The sequence below is a fragment of the Salvia splendens genome, unplaced genomic scaffold (assembly GCF_004379255.2).
Source record: "Salvia splendens isolate huo1 unplaced genomic scaffold, SspV2 ctg765, whole genome shotgun sequence".
NCBI lineage: Eukaryota > Viridiplantae > Streptophyta > Magnoliopsida > Lamiales > Lamiaceae > Salvia > Salvia splendens.
In genome coordinates this window covers 1-20464 of record NW_024599439.1, presented here as the reverse complement: position 1 = coordinate 20464, position 20464 = coordinate 1, and the positions used below count along the sequence as shown (strand labels likewise).

The 20464-nt window shown below is 38.4% G+C and overlaps 4 protein-coding genes across 4 annotated transcripts; 1 reads left to right on the top strand and 3 right to left on the bottom strand.

Annotated features, from left to right (window-relative positions):
• Window positions 1–5212: 5212 nt before the first annotated feature.
• On the bottom strand, window positions 5213–6252 carry LOC121791281. Its single transcript, XM_042189285.1, has one exon. It carries the CDS (start codon window positions 5609–5611, stop codon window positions 5222–5224), a length of 390 nt encoding a protein of 129 aa, XP_042045219.1. The 5' UTR covers window positions 5612–6252; the 3' UTR covers window positions 5213–5221.
• Window positions 6253–13406: 7154 nt separating this feature from the next.
• On the top strand, window positions 13407–16050 carry LOC121791279 (probable serine/threonine-protein kinase PBL7). Its single transcript, XM_042189282.1, has 6 exons — window positions 13407–14419; window positions 14513–14770; window positions 14857–15020; window positions 15105–15184; window positions 15273–15420; window positions 15560–16050. The coding sequence occupies exons 1-6, from the start codon at window positions 13867–13869 to the stop codon at window positions 15887–15889; spliced, it is 1533 nt and encodes a 510-aa protein (XP_042045216.1). The 5' UTR covers window positions 13407–13866; the 3' UTR covers window positions 15890–16050.
• A 220-nt stretch (window positions 16051–16270) lies between these two features.
• LOC121791282 (polcalcin Ole e 3-like) lies at window positions 16271–16638 on the bottom strand. Its single transcript, XM_042189286.1, has one exon. The coding sequence runs from the start codon at window positions 16629–16631 to the stop codon at window positions 16374–16376; it is 258 nt and encodes an 85-aa protein (XP_042045220.1). The 5' UTR covers window positions 16632–16638; the 3' UTR covers window positions 16271–16373.
• A 544-nt stretch (window positions 16639–17182) lies between these two features.
• Window positions 17183–20154, bottom strand: LOC121791280 (probable fructokinase-6, chloroplastic). Its single transcript, XM_042189283.1, has 8 exons — window positions 20092–20154; window positions 19812–19953; window positions 19342–19553; window positions 18989–19201; window positions 18640–18837; window positions 18423–18560; window positions 17735–17851; window positions 17183–17425 (listed from the first exon to the last, which is right to left on the bottom strand). Exons 2-8 carry the CDS (start codon window positions 19939–19941, stop codon window positions 17291–17293), a joined length of 1143 nt encoding a protein of 380 aa, XP_042045217.1. The 5' UTR covers window positions 19942–19953; window positions 20092–20154; the 3' UTR covers window positions 17183–17290.
• Window positions 20155–20464: the final 310 nt, after the last annotated feature.

Genomic DNA, 20464 nt, shown 5'->3' with positions numbered 1-20464 from the left:
CCCATCGAGCCTGGAGCACACCAAATGCCCGCTCCACATCCTTGCCCCCGCCTCCTGTCGTTGAGCAAAGTAATCTTCTTTAGATCTGTTTGGCATCTGATCGTCTTCACAAAGACGGGCCACCTATGGTATATCCCATCCGCCGAATAGTAGTTCATATCGTTCTGGTTGTTGTTGGCGACGAAACTGATGGTCGGACCAATGCCCATGCACTGCTCGTTGAAAAGGGGAGACGACTGGAGGACGTTGGCGTCGTTGTTCGACCCGGCTACCCCAAAATACGCATGTCAAATCCATAGCTAGTAGTTAGCTACGGCTTCAAGGATCATCGTGGAATTCTTGCCTTTGAAGCCGGTCGTGTACATCCCTTTCCAAGCGGTGGGGTTGTTCTTTCATTCCCAACGCATACAATCTATGCTGCCCAATATTCCGAAAAACCCGTGCACCCTCCGTCCATATCCATCAGACCTTGACAGTCTTCGGATGTAGGCTTTCGAAGATACTTATCCCCGAATATGTGAATGACGCCCCAACAGAAATGCTGCAGATACTCGCGGGCAGTCGTCTCGCCTATGTGAAAGTACTAGTCGAACATATCGGTCGCGCCTCCGTAGGCCAATTGCTTGATTGTGGCAGTGCACTTCTGTATCGGTGCGTGATCGGGTCTACCACTCGCATCCTCCCTGAACCGAAAATACGTGTACCGACGCTCTAAAGCCGACACGATACTCATAAATAATGGTCGGTGCATCCTAAAAACTACCAAAAAGGCCCCAGACCGCGGCTGCTCAGTGAAGTAGTCGTCCAACAACTGTTTGTGGGCACCGAGGTGGTCCCGGGACTACAGCTCGATGATGGATGGACGAGGGACCGCTGGCTGCTGCTCCTAGCGCAAGTGCTCTCGCACCAACCTATTTATCTCCACGGACGTATAGGCCCACAACTCTTCGTTAATTCGCCGCGAGTCGTCAGCATCACCATCACTAACTATTTTTTATCTACAAATCAGATGAGAAATGGAGAATGAAGAGAAACTCGTTAATACAAGTGGTGCAAATGAAATGAATTGCAACGAGCTGTATATATATAGTTGAAAAAAAAAATTATACATTGCGCTAGCTGATCGCTCGCCGATCGGCGCTGCGCAATAGCGGACGAGCGATCGGCTAACGCCCTATGGCCGCGCCCGACCGCTTGCGTTTGCCCATCCCTCTAGCCGACTCTAATAGCGGAAGAACGCGAGCCGGTTGCTAGGGCGTGCGTCCGTCCGCTATTGCGGATGCTCTCACAGAGGATTAGACGGACTCTCAACCTGTTCATAAATATAAAAAAAGCTGTTACAAATTTGTGAACAAAAGTGGCAACAAACACGCAAGAGCGCAAATGTAATTTATTTTGGAGTCTAGGTTTTATACAAACTAGTGTTAACCACGCGCTATGCGCGACTTGGAAAAAAATACTATGAATAAATAAAGTAAAATAAGTAACAATATCATTGCATATATAAAATTTAAAAAAAATTAGGAGAAAATACCATTACATAAGTGAGAATATTATTTTATTAGATTTATATACCTAGAGTATATAAAGCTAATAAAATATTATGAAACAATAACATCATGCAAAAAGATAAAATGATGAACCACAGACAAATAAAAAACACACATATATAACTATAATTTAAAAAATAGGTATAACAATAAGATTATTCAAAGGAATGACGAAAAGTATCAATAACTTTTTTTAAAAATTTGTCCAGAACTTTTGTCCTAGCGACAAGGAGCTTAGACATTATTGCATGAGGTGCCGAGTTTGAGCTTTCTTGACATCAGTTGTAATTTCCTTTATTTGTAATTTTCTCCCTTATATAGGAGTTAATCTTTTTTTTAAAAAAGCCGAGTTAGTAAATTCAATCAAATCCAATGACAGTTACTTATAACTGAAAATGTTTCATATCAATTATATACACAATTATTTACCAATATTGAAAAGATCCATAACTAATAAATATTTAAAATCTTGCCTAAAATTTATTAATATTCAAACGACTAAATTAATTTTCTACCTGCACTATTTTAAAAATGTGGATATACTTTTATGAAATGAGAAATAATATTATTATATCAAGTTCTAAACTCACAAATTATATTAATAATTTATTACACCAACAAAAACTTATATAATTAAATAAGTTTAAAAACTAATAGTTGCATAAAAAACAAACGGTAATTAGAACACTTTTCGACCTCTATATACATTGTGGCTCCAAGTTAAAATATCTTAAATTATATGTTTCAATTTATTTAATAAATGTATTATTAAAGAAAATTCTATATTTTAAATATATAAATTTTTTGGTTAGTAAATATAAATATGATTTAATAATATATTTCGAGTGTTTATATTTCAAAACAAATTTAATAAATTCACTAGTTAGTTATGATAATTGTATATCACTTATCACCTCGAACATTAGCAAATCCACCGTTGGTTTAGTGAGATAGTTGTTGCAACGGTCTAACCAACTAATCCTCACATTTTGATATTGATACTATAGTTCCTCACTTTTAACCATTCATAAATAAAGAATTGTTTTAATGCTTGGTTGGATTCATTAAATTAGTATTTGATTAGGTGCACTATCATTTCAACATTTTATTCAAAATTATCATATCTTGTTATAGTTGTAAAAAAATGTCTCGGCTTTATCATATTTTGGTTAAATATTATGTCACTCATGCATAATTATATCCCGTCATTTTTTAAGTTCTACCAAAAAAAAGGTGTTCAAAATTGTAGTATAACATTTTTAATCCATAAAAGATTTGAGTAAGACATTTTTTACTATTATAATATGAGTAATTTTCAAATTAAATGATAAAATGAAAACGACAGAATCAATAATTTACCTATTTTGATATTTTAAGAATACCATATTAGCCTAAGATATTCCAAATTTTATCTGTTTATATTTATCACATATACGATGAAGTTAATTAACACCCAACACCAAATATTTGCTATTTGTATAATTTTAGTCCTCTTTTGATAGTTTGCCTAAATAAGATATCAAAAGGTAAAAAGTCAATTATAAAATTTCGTATAAAAATAAAAATTTTTTACTATAATTTTCACTCCAATTCCCACTATTTTTATAATAAAAAAGAGAAAAAAAGCAAAAACAGAAAGAAAAAAAATAACCCACCCTAGCAAAACCCCAACAACAAATCTCAACCGTCCAAATAACAAACAGAAAGAATTACTCCTTCCATAATTTGATCACGAAACTAATATGTAATGATTTTGGGAAATGTTTCTTGAATCCTAATGCTCAACAAAACCAATAACAAATCTCAACCGTCCAAATAGCAAATAGAAAGAATTGCTCCTTCCATAATTTGATCAAGAAACTAATTTTGTAATGATTTTGGGAAATGTTCATTGAATCCTAAGGCTCTGCATGATAAAAAAAATATTAATGATTTTAGATAAATAATTAAAAAAATATAATATGATAAAAACGCTAAAACACATAATATGATAAAAAAAATTAATAATTAATGATTTTACATAAATAGTTAAAAAATATACTATGATAAAAATGCTAAAACACACACCATAAAATCATGGAAAACACATTCCAAGCTGACAACATTTGATTTGTCGTCCAGGTTTGGTCTTTTTAAAAATACATACACCGAACTTTGATAATTGATGAAGTTATGTAAGATTGTAGATCATTGAGGAAGATGAATTCCATGACTTCATTTTTCTTCTTGTAAGATTACAATATTAGCAAAACATAAAAAAAGAATAAGTTAAATAGATGAATATAAATACTCCATACTACTATCTTATGACCGTAGGAATTTTCTTAAATTCTAGAAAATACTCACCAATTGATGTTCGTGTCTTGTTTGTTTGGTTGGATTTTTTCATTGGTATTTATAGAGGTTATATCTACGGATTTAAATTGGATACATTAATTCTGTATTAGTAACGATGTTGATTGGTGCAACGGTTTTCATTAATTAGTTAAGAGCGTTTCAAATTAAACGTTAATTGGCTATTGAATCTTTTCAAAATTGAATATCAAATTTAATTAGTCTAAATTAATAAATTACATATAATGGTTGACCTATTATTAAAAAATGGCTGCCTAAACTAACGCTCAATTAACACTCACTTAATTAGTGGAATAAAATGGCACTCTCATTTCATTAGTGGGAAACTGTTTTAAATTTAACGACATGGAATCGATGATTACATAATTTACATCAACTAAATTCTCATTAACATTTTCCTTTAATTTTATTTTTCTCCTAGTAGGCGTCCATTCTCGTTCCACACCGCATTGTATTCATAAATATTTAAACTCTTACCCTAAATTTTAAATATTTAAAATTCATACCCAAAATTCATAAATATTCTAATTAAGGTCAAAACTCACATTTTATATATGTATAGATAGATTACATTTGGCATAAGACAAAAAAACGTCTTGCATTTAAAAATTTTAAGATTTTTAGTAAACTAATTTTGTTATCTACTACAATTATATTATAAAAATAACATCTTTTGTTTTTGCCATTATCTAATTCAAATACTACTATGAATATTTTTTTTCATAGAATTCCTTGTTTATCTACCCTGCCAAAGTGATAAAAATGGTTAGCAACTTCCACAGTTAGACCAAAGCATGCATACAAATGCATAACTTTGAAGTAAATACTCACAAATTTCCATAACATCCTGCAGTTTCATTTCCACGAGGAAGCTTAAACTCACCAAATTTTTAGCATCAACTCTAATAATACCAAAATTTTAAAAAATTACAGAACCACATACACAAGCACAGCTTTTATCACAAAAGAAAGACTAGCCAGAGGAAAAGCAAAATTTGAAACTATCACATCTTTTCCAACTAATCCAAGACACACAAGTAAAATTTAGAATATCTGTGACCATGGTAGTTTTCAGATCAGAAAATTTCACATGAAAATGTCAGTTAATACCAAAAACTATGATACCATTGCATAACTTCTCAGCTGCATCAAAATCCCTTGTACTGCAATACAATGAAATCAATGATTTGTACATCGCTGCATTTGGAAGACAAATGTTCTTCCCCACAATCAATGACATCACTCTTCCTAACAGATTCATCAACGGCAAACTTGAAAAACTTCATCCCGGGATAACAGCCCTTTCAGTCATCGCACTAAAATCCTTCCATCGCTTCTCGCATTCCATCAGGACCCTCAATCAGAGTACACAGGAACGAATCATAAGCACGCGCATTCCTCTTATCCCATCCAATATCACTCACCATTTCCGACAAAGTAACCTGCGCTCTGCCCACTTCCCTTTCCCTCTCAGCATCAACCCTGACCCTCTCCTTAACGATCCGAAAATAATTCTCAGCCGGTTGAGTTTTTCCATGACTGCAGATTGCATACAGCAAGCAGTTCAATGCTGCAACATCACGTGGGATGCCATATTGATCCATGACCACAAAACTCGTAATAGCATCGTGCACGCGATCAGAAACGACATAATTATCAAATACTGACTTAAAAGTAGCCATGGAGAGCAAAAATTCTTTCCTCATGGACTTAATTGCATCTCACATTGCCTCAAACAAGCAATTCCTCCCCAACAAATCAACAATCAAATCCCACGCTTGAGCACTATGCCTTTCATTCAACTGTAAACTCGCCCACCGGAAAAATTTCACGGCTGATCCAGGGAAATCGTAACTCAATTTAAGCACCTTCGCCACATCTTCCGGAGAAAGCCTAACACCAGATTCTTCTAGCACACTCTCCACAGCCGTAGCAGGGGTTTTAGCGACAATTTCACATAAAATTTTCAACTTTGGGGCTACAGAAGGTGCTTAATGATACGGAGCGGAATTAGATCGCTTACCAAATACACGGTGGCCGGGATCGAGATGCGGGGTGAATTGATTGTAGGAGTCCCCAAAATTAAAATCGGGATATCGGTGGTGATGGGGTTTTTTGTGTCGATCGAGTTTAGACGATGATGAAGAGGACGAGTCTTCGTCTTGCGATCTTTTCCTTGAGTTCCTCATGGATTTCGATTTTATAGTGCGGCAAATTGCAGCAACAAGTGAAATCAATCGGATAATTTAGCGATTATCTGAAACTCTAGATACCACGGAAAGGTCTCACGGGAATGTTAAATGGTTTAATCGACATATTGGGGAGATAAGAATATTATAGAACACTATTGATTGTATTGAATGAGATGATCTTTCAATTGTATAGAGGAAACTTTAAATAGGACGTGGGAAGCAATGTACATAGTAAGATCCTTAATTATAAAATATTCTATCAATCATCTGATTGGAGTAATTGATTCTAATCGAAATCTTTCATTTTCTAACACTCCCCTTCAAATTAAGTGTTGGGATCTCCTATATTCAATTTGCAAAGAGCATCTTCAAAGGCTCTCGTACTGACTGCCTTCGTCAATAAGTCGGCAAGCTGATCTTCTGAGCGAACAAATGGTAGCTCAACCATTCCCCTTTCAATGTTTTCTTTGATAAGTGTCTATCCACCTCGACGTGTTTGGTTCGATCATGTTGAACCGGGTTTTCTGAGATGCTTATGACGGCCTTGTTATCACAGTATAGTCGGCACTTCTTACTTGGAGAGAGACCAAGTTCATTCATCAATCTTCTTAGCCACATTATCTCAGTTAGTCCACTTTTGATACCACGAAACTCTGCCTCAGCACTGGAGAGAGCCACCACTTTCTGTTTTTACTTCTCCAAGTTACCAAGTTACCTCCAACAAAAGTATAGTACCCCACGGTGAACCTCCTATCATTCGGATTCCCCGCCCAATCAGCATCCGTGTATCCATGAATCTCAAGGTTCCCACTTTTAGAGAATAGCACTCCATCTCTTGTTGTCCCCTTCAGATATCGACAAATTCTGAGCACTGCCTCCATATGATCCGTCTGTGGTTTATGCATGAACTGACTTACGATCCATACGGTGTAGGCAATGTCTGGCCTAGTATGCGATAGGTAGATGAGCTTTCCAACTAGTCGCTGATATCGACTTCGATCGGTCAACTCGACTTTATCATTAATCTGCAATCCATGATTAACTGCTATAGGCGTATCTGCCGGTTTACAATCTAGGAGACCCGTTTCTGCAAGGATGTCCAGAATATATTTTCTCTGTCTCAAAAAGATCCCTCCCTGTGATCTTAACACCTCGATCCCAAGAAAAAACTTGAGATCCCCTAAGTCCATCTCAAACTCCTGAAACAGATTCCTCTTCAAGTTCTCAATCTCTTCCAAGTCGTCACCTGTGATAATCATGTCATCGACGTATATGATTAAGCAAGTGATTTTATCTCCTCTCGTTTTCAGAAACAGAGTATGATCAGAGTTACTCTGTTTATATCCATAACTAATCATTGCCCCGGCGAACTTCCCAAACCATACTCTTGGGGACTGCTTCAACCCATATAAGTTTTTCTCAGCCTACATCCTTCTCCTATCTTGAAGTCTGCTGCAAATCCTGAAGGGGCCTCCATATACTCCTCTTCTTCCTTTTTTAGCTCACCATGAAGAAATGCATTCGTCACATCGAATTGATGCAGTAGCCAATCTTTATTTGCCGCCACAGACAATAAGACTCGAATTGTGTTCATCTTGGCCACTGGGGAGAAAGTTTCTGAATAATCTACCCCATATGTTTGAGTATAGCCCTTCACGACTAGCTGTGCTTTGTACCTCTCAACTGAGCCATTTGGTCTCATCTTGATAGTGAAGACCCATAGACATCATACAGGCCGTTTCCCTTTAGGTAAGATGCATATTTCCCAAGTGTTGTTCCGGATCAGTGCATCTATTTCCTTTTGCATTGCCTCTCTCCAGTGCTTAAGGCCGCATAACCTCTTCCCATGACTGTGGGATCTCTTCCTCCTCATACAGTGCCTTCTCAAATGCTTGAGTCAATTTCTTCGACTTCTTCTACCCCACTAGTTTCTTCATCTGTGTTCTCCACATCGGGGCATGCTTCTTCCTCTACACTTACATCATCAGTAGTAAAGGAAACTGGAGGAGCAGAGTTATCAATACTTACATTGGATAGCCTCAACGGGAGTATATGCACAACTGGTTTGATGAATCAGACCATTTTCTTGAAAATATTGTTTCATGGCCGAATTAACGAATTCCCTCCCATTATCTGATCTCAAGATTTTTATAGAGTGTTGGTACTGGGTTTCGATAAGGTTAAAAAAGTGTGAAAATGTGTATAAACCTCATATTTTTGTTTCATGAAATATACCCAAGTCATGCGAGTGCAGTCATCTACAAAAACTAAGTAGTATCTAAGACCCTTCCCCCCAATAAAAGGTGCGGGCCCCAAACATCAGAGTGAATTAAGGAAAAAAGGAAATCAACGCGAGTATTATTCAAAGGTTAAGAGGTTCGGTGGCTTTTGGCCAAAAAATAGGTTTCACAATACTCATCATGTTTAGAAACAAAATTAGGAAACAATAATTTTAAGTAACCGATAGAAGGATGTCCCATGCGCCGATGCCAAAGCCAAGCTTTCCTATCGGCAGACCCGTGAGTTAGCATGGCGGTCATTTTTTGAGCTATCTCATCTACATACTACAATCCATCACGTTCAGTGCCACGTCCAATTATTTCCCCCGTTCGGATATCCTGCAGCAGACAGAAATGAGGTTGCATCAATAAGGTGCAATTTAATTCCTTCGTGACATGGCTAATAGACAACAATTTATGAGACATTGAAGGAATGTAAAAGCAGTTAGATAATTGAAGGGTATGTGATATTTTCACAGTTCCCGTCCCCTCAACTTTTGTAAACTCCCCATTAGCTGTCTGAATATGGGATTTCTGAGGTTTTTGAATCCCTGTAAGATCTGAGGCATCATAAGTTATCGTATCAGCCGCCCCACAATCAAATATCCATCTATCATTTTTCTCATATACACTAGACACCTGACACGCAATTCTGTATTTTCCGAGGGGCTGAAATTGGTTTTTGCATAAAATTGGGGTATTTATGGAATTACAAGAAAGATGGGGTACTTTTTAGAATTTATTAGAAGTTTGGGGCTCCCCAATAAATGAGACCCCAAATTCTAATTTACCTGAAGCCCTAGCGGGCGCCGCCTCCTCTCCTTCTTCTCCACGCAATTCCTCACTCCATTCATGGACAATGCTCCTACTCCCTCCGACGACGAAATTCGCCGTCCCGGTCCTGTTCGCCCGCTGGGTAGTGGCGTGACCGGCCCCATTTGCTGGCTGGACAACACCTCCCATTTCTGGCCTCCATCTCCTCCGACCGCTGCGGCGGCATGCCCACCGCGGTTCCAGGGTGCTCGCGGCGGTGGCGGTTTGCCATGCTTCTCTTCCCACCAGTCGGGATAGCCAATGAGCTCAAAGCATGAAGCTTTTGTATGCTTTTTCCGTATGCAGTAGGAGCAAACTAACTTCGATTTGTCCTCCTCATCACTCCTCCGATTTCTTCCATTACCGCCGCGACCACCACCCCGCGAGCCGCCGGTGTGGTTCTGCCACCCTCGGATAGCGAGACCCGCCCCGATTCCATCAGTGGTGTAGTCCACCATTGTTTGCCATCTGCAATACTCGGAGGCGTGTCTCCTCCTACTGGACTAGGTTGTATGTGAAATCTACTGGGGGAAGTGGATACAATTTCAGTATTTCCCTCTTGGTTGATTCATACTTGCTATCAATTGCATAGACGAATTGACACAATCTCTGATCTTGTATGAATTTATCATGGATTTCAATGTCTTCTGGATATTTACTTGGATTACTCTGTTTTTGATCAATTGAGATCCATATCTCCTGCAACCTGCTCCATATTTCATCTAATGAACTGCTCCCCTGTCTTAGTGTACTTGCTTTGAACAGGAGATCATACACCTGGATTCTGTTTCCTCCGCTTCCATATGTGGCAGCCAACGCATCCCAGATGTGCTTGGTCGTCGGATGTTGTGAGATTCGACTGACTAGTCGAGACTCGATGTTTTGAGTCAGCCATGTAAACACATAGTGGTCAGCCTGTTGCCACTGCGTGGCTGGATCGGTTCGTGGTGGGGAGTAGGCACTCCGGTCACGTGAGATATCATTCTCCGACCGCTTATCGCCGCCTTCATAAGTATGGACCAGATAGCGAAATTCTCTCCGTTGAGTTTGTCCCCGCCGATGTGGAGGGGCTGTGTGTCGATTTTGTATGACACAACAACAGTTTCTGGTGGGTTGATTTGGTTTTGGTTCATCACAAAACTATTGCGCATGAAATTGGCAAATTGCCAGGCAAATTCGTCCGCCATGGACTGGTTGGAAGTTTTTGTTAGTTTTCGGTTTTCTTCTTCTGACATATTTTGCTGGTACAGGTACATGGAAAGAAAAGGAATGGAAAAGGTAACACGGGAAAGGGCCGAGAAAGGTATCAAGGATGATGATTATACCTTTTATGAGTCCAAACCTGCTCTGGTACCATGTGAAATGATTTAATCGACATATTGGGGAGGAGAGAACATTATAGAACACTGTTGATTGTATTGAATGAGATGATCTTTCAATTGTATAGAGGACCTATTAAATATGGTGTAGGAAGCAATGTACATGATAAGATCCTTAATTACAAAATATTTTGTCAATCATCTAATTGGAGTAATCGATTCTAATCACAATCTTTCCTTTTCTAACAGTAACATTCATCATCAGCTAATGGAATGGAAAATTTCTCTTTTGGGTTATTATGCTAATAAGATTCCCAATTTAGGAAGTTTAGTTTTAATATTCCTGCAAAATAAGACGGATAACTGTCTCATTAATAGGAGATGCTTAGCCGATGAATGCATAAGGGTTATGCGTCTAATAAGGTGGATGTCGGGTCGTATTATATTTTTGCAACAAATCCCTTTTTTATCTATGGATTTGCAGGAGAATTTGTTGCACGTCTTCCTCTCGATGCAGAGGAACGTGGTGCCGAACCGAGTGTGGCTGAATTTATTGCCTAAATCGAAGCGTGATGAGGTCCCATGTTTTGGTTTTGAGCATCGAGAAACGTCGGAGGAACTAGGAAGTGTCGGTGCTGAACAGGTCGTGTTGCTTGTCTTCCTCACATAGCTCTTGCACGTCTCCAATTAAATTACGCGACTCTTACTTTTGCGAGATTTAAAAAATAAGCTTTTCAATTTCGAGAGGGATTAGATTTGGAGATGGTGATTTCAAGGTGAAATTGAAGGAATTTCCAATCATACCCCTTTGCATGGATCAATATACAGATTCACCCATATTCGCTCTTTAGATCCAGTGGATCAGGATCGGTCTTTGTTAAATGCTAGGCATGATTTTCATTTAAAGAGTCCATTTTGAAATTCAATCTCTGTCTCTTTTCTTCCACCTGAATTCCTTCAAATATTTTGAATTTAGAGTAATTTTTGAAAAAAAGTTCCCTAATGTTCTTTTTTTGTATTTTGTGAAAGAGAAACATGTCAATGCTAATGGTGTTTTTATAAGAGAATCACATCATCGACGTATTAGAGACGTGTTAGAAAATAAAATAATATACTATAAAATAAAATTTTGAGCACACCAATAGTATTGGCGTGTTTCTCTTTAAAAATGTCAATAGCATCAACGTACTTTCCCTTCATATAATACAAAACTGTTGAAACATTTTTTTATAAAATCATACCAAGTTAGAATTTTACCAAATTCGTTCTACTTAATTAATCTAAAGCTTCCTATACTTAATTTTCTATTCTCTTGAATCCTATACCTAAATCAAGTTTAAAAAATTACTGAAAATTTTACCAAAATCAGAAATCAAATAAAAAATTTTACTCTTAAAAAATCAGGATGATTGGTATATCGCTCTGCACGACTACGACTAGCTAGTATTGTGACCCAAAGTCACACACACATGAAGAAACAAAATAGATCTACTTCGAGCGACATTGGCCAAGTGAGGGGCGGCCATGGCGGTTATTTGGCGGGGTTAAGGGAAATTGTTCGTCAGGGGGGTCGCTCCCGATCCTCATGCATCTGTCACTGTGTAGAAGTACCGAAGTCATTCTCTTCATGAATAGCCTAGAACAAAAATGTCAAAAAGTATAAGTACATTTATTATAACAAACAAATTTCAAAAATTTCAAAAATATGAGAGTAGTATGTAGATATTGTTAAAGGTAACAAATAAATATTTTTAGGATTTAAAAAATGTGAGAATAGTAGTATGTAGATACTTGTAAGGGTAACTAAAACATTATGTTTTGTGTTAGGTTTGTGTTTCAACTTTTTATTAAATTCAAATCATCCACTTACTAGGACTTGTTGTTTAGGTTGTATACAGATGAAAAATAAAATTCTAAACCTACATAAAATCGAGGTAATGCTATTGGGACCCATAAACCTCGGTGTCAAGCCCAAATCGCAACAGGGCCATGTCCAGTAGAATAAACTACACGCATTCGATAACCTAATAAAATCATATGTACACTTGGCAATCATTATGGCATTTTATTCAAATAATTTGATATGATAATTTTAACAGTGTTATATCAATTTCATATCCTAATTGAATTTTACGTCTTATATATGTAAATATCAGTAGTTTTAAAAGTTAGGGAAATATAAAATTCATTATTTTATATTAATTTTATAATAAAATGTAAGTAAGGTATATTGGAGAATTTGACGGACTAAAATGATAAAATATACTACCTCCGTCCCTAAAAATTTGTCCCACTTTGACTCGGCATGAGTTTTATGAAATGTAATGGAAACTGAGTTGAAAAAGTTAGTAGATTGTGGGTCCTATTTTATATATTAGTTTTATAATAAAATGTGAATAGGAATGCGTTAGTAGAATATGATGTCCACTACTAAAAATGGTAAAAGTAAAATGAGATAAATTTTCAGGGACGGATGTAGTAACTTTTACTGAGGGACTGGGACGGCAGGAGTACTATATCATATGTTAAAGGTTAGGAATAATTTATTTCTCTTTGTCATTCTCATTCTCTCACTTTAAAAAGCATCCAATTAATTATAATTTAAAAATCTACTAATTTAGGCGAAATTAATTTCCTTTTGAGAATCATATTAGTATCAAACACATAATTAGGGGCAAAACATTAATGAATTCGAAGGCGCAGAAGAACAGATCTCCTCTGTCAAGAACGGTTGTTGAGAGTATTTCGATCCGATCACGAAATAATTCCAATAAATTAATTGGGTGGTCACCAAACTCAAATTGCACCTCCAAAAATTATTATTTTTATACCAAATAGTATTAATTGCCTCTTCGCAAATAATGTGAAGTTAATAATTCAATCAAACAATCACTTAACCAAAAGCTTCCCCTCCTACTCTCCCTGCTTATTTTATTCTCTTCATTTTTCAGTATTCATTTCTTTTTCTTACATTAATGGATTCTGATTGTCTCTTCCAAATCCCAACTCCAGACATTGTGTTCTACTAATTTTTGGTAGTTGCAGAATCTAATCTCTTGACTGAAAAAGGGTTTGCCTAGTGCAATTTATTCTTCGTTTTGGGTTTTTGAAATTGGGACCATCTCTCACCTTCTCCCATTATTCTGTATAGAGATTCACCAGACTCCCTTTTTTTTAGTAGGTTGTTTAAGCACATTTGCATCAATTTCCCCAATTCTATCTTCCTTTTCACTCTTGACTTATTTCCTCTCCTTTAAAGCAAACTCGATTCCCATCTTTTCATCCTTTATCTTGCTTTCCCGTTTCTGGGTTTCTGTGCTCTTTTCTTTTCGTGTTGAGAGATCCCTTCTGGATAAAAATGGGGTTTTCAAGAAATAGTTGCATCGACGCCACGGAGCCTCCGCAATTTCATGTAAAGACTGAAGCTTTATGTGGTGATCAGCTGTTGTATGACTGTGAGAGCTATGAATTGGACGATTGCGAGGTAAAGTTCAAGTCTTTGCTGCACAAGATGTTCTGGGATTTCGGTCTGGGCTGTGTGATCCCCCGCCGCCAGCGGCGGAGCTCCGGCAAGAATGAGGAGAAGGGTGGGCGGGGTTTGGACCACAACAAGGCCTGGCTGCTGGCGGAGTCCGGCGGCTGCGCGGCGGAGGAGCCGCACTCGGTTCACTCCTCTTTCAGGTTCAGCTTGTGCTCTCAGGTTGAGCTGGAGTCCATGGCTGTGAATCGAAGCAACTCTGCCACAGTTTTGATGGTGAATTTGAATAATGGTTTGTTGACTGATTCTAAATCAGAAGATTTGAAATGGAGAAGAATTGAGTCTTTGGAGAGGAGAATTTCCCCCTTGGCTCATTCTCTGATTAGGTTCAGCTACTCTGATATCCTCTCTGCCACCAGAAATTTCTCCAAAGGTAATTAGATGCTTCATTTTCAATGTTTCTGAAATTTAATGTTGATATGAATGGAATTTGATGATTGCATCAGAAATTGTTTGTGTTGAGTAGGTAGGGTGTTGGGGAGAGGGGCATTGAGCTGTGTGTTTAGAGGGAGAGTGGGATTCATGAGGCGTGCTGTGGCAATCAAGAGGTTGGAGAGGGACGATAAGGAGTCTTCCAAGGCGTTTTGCAGGGAATTGATGATTGCTAGCTCTTTGCATAACCCTCACATTGTTCCACTGGTAGGGTTCTGTTTAGATGCTGAGATGGGCTTGTTTTTGGTGTACAAGTACGTCTCCGGTGGAAGCTTGGAACGATCCTTGCACGGTACAATTATTCAGTGTTTATTCGTAGCGTTGGTCTTGCTTCCAATCTGCTTTAGTGATTTGAAATGTGTTGTTTACGAATTGCAGGGAAGAAGAGGGGTTGTCCGGCTCTGCCATGGCCGGTTAGGTACAAGGTCGCAGTGGGGATTGCTGAGGCAATAGACTACTTGCACAATGGAACTGAAAGATGTGTTGTTCACAGGGACATAAAGCCCTCAAACATCCTCGTTTCCTCCAAGAAGACGCCCAAAGTAAGGGGAAAACCTCGTTTGTGAATCTTGCTTAACTTGTTTTTTTTAGTGCTAACTAAACGTTCTTCGAAATTATTTTGTCAGTTGTGTGACTTTGGCTTGGCAACATGGACTCCTGCGCCTTCGGTGCCATTCCTTTGCAAAACCGTTAAAGGAACATTTGGGTATGAATCTTCGTAGTTTATGTGAAAGAAATGCGTACTATTGTCATGTTTCTTGATTTTCATAGTGGAAGTTTGTTTCGTTGTTCAGGTACTTGGCTCCTGAATACTTCCAGCACGGGAAAGTGTCGGATAAAACTGACGTATATGCCTTTGGCGTCGTGCTGTTGGAACTCATCACTGGTAGGAAGCCGATTGAGTCCAGCAGAGGGCCGGGAGAAGAGAATCTGGTTCAGTGGGTACGCCTCGACTTTTGCTATGTCTTTGAGCTGCGTTTTTAGCATTTTCGAATCTTGAATATCTCGAGTTTTTAATGAGTGGTGTTGATGATGTTTACCACATGAAAATGATGTATTTGTTCCCATTTGTTCATGGCAGGCAAAGCCCCTATTGCAGCAAGGAGGTGTAGAGAAACTGCTAGATCCGCGGCTAGTATTCACCCTGAAGAGCACGAGTCAAGTTACGCGCATGGCACGAGCTGCAGCCGCTTGCATAAACATCGAGTCGAGGAGGCCGGAGATGGGAGAGATTGTCACGATATTAAAAGGAGACGAATCCGGTGCCTTAACCAGAAGCAAGACTCTCAAGAATAGCATGAACGATTCTCACTTTGAGTTGCTGCGGACAAAGAGTGAAATGAAAAATCACTTCGCCTTGGCCATGCTCGGAGTTGATCTCGACGACGAAGACAGCCTTGATCGCCGGTGATCCGCAGCCTCACATTGCCCTTTTCTTATTTTTAGGCAGTTTTAAGGAGAAACTTAGGGTTAGGCACACCAAGTTTGACTTTTGTATAGAAAGCCCCTATTGTTGTCTGGACTTTTGTGGTATCATAATTTTTGGAATGATACATTTGTTACAATTGATAACCCTTTTTTCGCACAATGTGAGTTGTGTGTGCCGTATAGAAGGGCATGTGCAACGCTTGTGTGAAAATTTTACGCAACGTTAAAGAACGCTCAACGCTCGACACAGCGTGTAACACGCCTGCCTGTTGTGTAAGTTACGTTGCGCGCCTTTATTCGCGCTATGGTTGTTGTGTTTTCCATATATAATAAGGGAATGTGCAAAACGCTTGACATAAAATAAAACAAGCATGCATTTGATATCAAACAAAACATAATAGTCATGTATAAAAAGAAAGAAAAGAATGTATAGTGAAATGAATTTGAGAGGAAAAAAAATGAACAAGTTAGAATATCTTGGCCACATCCTTGACTAGTCCCCTATTTGCACGAGCGAAGGTTGTGAACTCTTCGTAGGAGATGAAGCCGTCGCCATCAGAGTCGATTTCGACCATCATGTTCTGGACTTCTTCGGGGGTGACGCATCCCAGCGTCTTGAGGGCGTCGCCGAGCTCGCTGGCCGAGATCTGGCCGTCACCGTTGGCGTCGAAATGCTTGAAGAGCCGCTCGCGGTCGGCTACATCTTGTGGATCATCATCGGCCATTTTTTGTTTCTTGGGAATTTGGTGTTGTTTTTTAACGGAATGTGAGAATGTGGAAAGCATTAGGTTAATATTATGATGTGGTTTGGTTAGAGAGCATAAGGTCATCCTTGTTAGTAGGGGTGGATTTACTATATATGTATGTGGCCATCCACTTTTTCCTCCCAAACTTGTCATTTTCATATTTCAATTTCTCTATCTCATATATCTTATATCATCACATTGTGCATTTTAATTGATTTAGGGAGTCCTATGTATATGGTCAAGTGATGATGTTTATTGATTATGATTTAGGGAGTCCTATATGGTCAAATAGATAAGAAAAAAGCAATTCCTTTAGCGATTCAAGAAACATGCACCCTCAATTAATAATAGTGTAGAATAAATTTTTCATTAAACACAATATGAACATGTGCTAACTTTGACTCAAAATTTTAATTGAACCAACCATGTGATTCCCATAATTGATGATAGGAATAATATGTGAAAACAGTATCATATTCGATGCATGTTTCTTAAAACAGAGAACATTTTGGCGCTGACATCTTGTATGTCCCATTTATGTAATCTTGTAATAATAATTATATAAACTATTCTTGCTCATGAATATAGTCAAAAGTTGCAGAGAATATATAAATGACTAAAGTCTACTGTTTTTGGTCTTAAACATGTGTCTGTTTTATGATTTTGAGCACTGTCTCTCTGGTGGGCAGAGCAGGAATAGCGCCTCTTTCCATCACGGTCAAGGCTCCACAAGCATTAGCGAATCTCAGTGCATCTCTCAGTCGATCCTCATTCTGTAAACGGGTTGTGGTGGATGTTATATTTGCATACATGTTTCAGAAAAACCAATAGAAAGCAACAAAATAATAGTGCTTCTCAGTAACAAATCAAGACTGGATTAAGAGCTGCTCCAACTTAAATTGTGTCAGATAATTGTATATACGACTTGCTCGAGTTTTTAGAATTACCTTTCTAGAAGCTTCTTGTATTCAACGTAAACAATTAGTGAATCATCATTTGTTTTGTTTACAAGTGAATCCATAATGAGTAGGATTAGAAGACACTTGCTGCAGAGTAACACAAATAGATAGCATTATTATTACCTGAAGCAACGAGGTGTCAAGAGCTAACTGTGAAAGGATTCCGGCCACAAAAGCATCCCCGGCACCTGTTGTATCAACAGCTTCCGCCTTCAGACCCTTCACCCTTCCACTAAACTCCTGGTAATGGAAAATCATGTATAAGCAGTTGTTAAATGACTTACGCAGCACGTTTTCTCAATAATCCTCCACTGGAATATGCATCTGAAGATTTAATCTTCAAACTGTATTTGTCATTTGTGAGGAAATGATTGATACATAAGACTAAAAGGAATCTATCAGACTAAAAGGACCCGGTGTAGTTTAACTCCATGACTTAGAAAATTATCTAATTCCTAAAGGTAACCCTTTTCATGTTATGGAAAATATAGAAACCAATCAATGGTTGAAATAGAACCGTGCTTGATTGATTTTGCAGACCAGTCCAGAAAATAAGATCCTATCTATACGAACCAATAAGAGATCCAACATATGTGAAACCACTGTTGGACATCAAATTGAGTTTCACTGCAAAGACAGCATATATAAAGTGTAATCTTAGCAATAAAGCAACTTTATCTATACGAATCAATAAGCGATCCTTGATAATATATAATAAATACCCAAATGAAAAGATATCATCACTCTTGGTCTGAGAGACAAATTAGACCATTTACTGCCGTTTTGACATTGACTTGTAAAGACAGCATACCTTGGTATAGTATCGGCAGCCTTCTGGACCTTCAGTTACAAGGAGTAACTTGAGATTTTCATGGTACAGTTTCCGAACTACATTATCGTCATATGGGTCTTCTCCTTGAGTCAGAAAGCTTATCTCCTCCTCGCTGATCTGATGTTTTTACATCATCCATAACATAAGAGTTAGAACCCATTGGAGTTATGGGTAACAAGTAGGACCAAACGAGTACCTTAATAATTTCTGCTGTATCCCATATGCTAAGAATGCCTTCTCTGGCACTTTCTGCAGATGGCCACAATGGAAGCCTCAAATTAGGATCATACGACAAGATCACACCAGCCTCCTTTGCAGCCTTCGCAGCAGCTATGTGGGCAGATTTGCAAGGTTCTGTAATCAAGCTTATAGAGCCGTAGTGGAAAATTTTGGCCTGAATGACATTAATAATCAATGATCATTTGTTCGTCTAAGATCATAAAACCGTACAGAGTCTTCAACTAATTTTTACTTAACTGAAATAATTGACAGGTGTTAAGGATTTCTAATGCACAATGAATTCGAGAAAATGAGAGAGTTGCGACCTTTCTTATTAACTCAAAGTCAAGTTCGGCCTCCTGGAGCAACATATCCGCACTGGGATTGCGATAAAACATGAACTCGCGTTCCCCATCTTTCCTGAGAGTTACAAAAGCTAGTGCAGTTCGAGCACCGGGATCAAACCTCATTCCTTCGTTATTCACATTATTCTCCTTAAGAATATTTGCAAGCATGTAGCCAAATTCATCCTCTCCCACCTTGAGCACAAATCACACACATCAGTTCTCCTCCAAACATTTTCAGCAACAACTCATTTCTTACTAATCTCAATCTGAATCACCATAACGAATGATGACTTATCAATTCTGGCAAGATGAAGCAAGCTTATCACAAGTACCTTCCCTATGAATGCTGATGCACCGCCAAGTCGAGCAATGCCAACAGCCACATTAGCAGGTGCACCTCTCCGGGCTTTCTTAAACGCCGGTGCTTCAGCCAAAGCAAGTCCACTTGTGGTTGGCACAAAATCGATAAGCATTTCCCCGAAGCAAACCACAAGAGATGAATCATCTACTTCAAATGGGCCATTACCACTTTCTACTGCTTTCCCTATGAATCAAGTAATCAGACTAAAAATTACCAAACCAATCAATCAATAAAAAAAAGCAATTCCCTTTCTGATGCAAAGAAAGTGATGTGCAATCCATTCCAACACATTTAACAATTCAAGCTTTCAGATTCTTTGTTAAATCCCAAAACTAACCACATTTTCTCTCCACAGCCACTAAACAAGCACAAATTATTAGGGTAGCTAATAACTATGGATATGTAACAATAACACTAGAAATTGATGAAAGTGATTCTCACCTTGAATTCTGAATCTTAGAAGCGATGGGGAAGATAATCTTGATGGTTTGATGCTGCATTGCCTGAAGAGAGAAGCTTGAGGGTTGAAAGAGACACAGCAGAAGCTCACGGCAGCACTATGAAGAGCCATTTATTTCAATTACTGCAAAATTGAGAGGGAAGGGAAAAAAGGGTAAACTTGAGTAGTAATTCACTGTGACTTCTCAGTTCGTAGAATTCGAGGGAACGATCAATTCTTAATTTTGGCGTTAGAATTTATGGAATAAAGAAAGGGGGCAACCTTGGATTAATCGATGCAAGAAGAAAATTTCCAGCAAAACAAACTTAAATTTAGAGATAAGAAAAGAAAATGAAAAGAGCAATATTTGTTGGGGAAACTGAGTGGCTGAGTGATCTGCTTTGCAAATCATTTGTTTCAACTTAGAGCATCTCCAATGGCGGACGTCCGGTCGGACGTCGCGACGAGCGACCCGGACGTCCGCCATTGTGGCGTTTAGGGTCGGATACGGACGTCCCGTGAGGACGTCGGGTGTCCTCGGACGTCCCTGCGACGGGCGGGCGGACGTCCGCCACTGTGGCAAGGGTCGGACGTCCCGCTCGGACGTCCGAAATTTTTTTATTTTTTTTAAACCCTATATATACGGCTCGTTTAA

Coding starts and splice junctions, on each gene's coding strand:
- LOC121791281 (XM_042189285.1), bottom strand. CDS start 5,611: ATGAGGAAAGAATTTTTGCTCTCCATGGCTACTTTTAAGTCAGTATTT.
- LOC121791279 (XM_042189282.1), top strand. CDS start 13,867: ATGGGGTTTTCAAGAAATAGTTGCATCGACGCCACGGAGCCTCCGCAA. Junction 14,771..14,856: donor CTTGGAACGATCCTTGCACG/GTACAATTATTC, acceptor TACGAATTGCAG/GGAAGAAGAGGGGTTGTCCG. Junction 15,421..15,559: donor AAGAGAATCTGGTTCAGTGG/GTACGCCTCGAC, acceptor TGTTCATGGCAG/GCAAAGCCCCTATTGCAGCA.
- LOC121791282 (XM_042189286.1), bottom strand. CDS start 16,631: ATGGCCGATGATGATCCACAAGATGTAGCCGACCGCGAGCGGCTCTTC.
- LOC121791280 (XM_042189283.1), bottom strand. CDS start 19,941: ATGGCTCTTCATAGTGCTGCCGTGAGCTTCTGCTGTGTCTCTTTCAAC. Junction 19,202..19,341: donor CATCAGCATTCATAGGGAAG/GTACTTGTGATA, acceptor TTTGTGCTCAAG/GTGGGAGAGGATGAATTTGG. Junction 18,561..18,639: donor ATACAGCAGAAATTATTAAG/GTACTCGTTTGG, acceptor TAAAAACATCAG/ATCAGCGAGGAGGAGATAAG.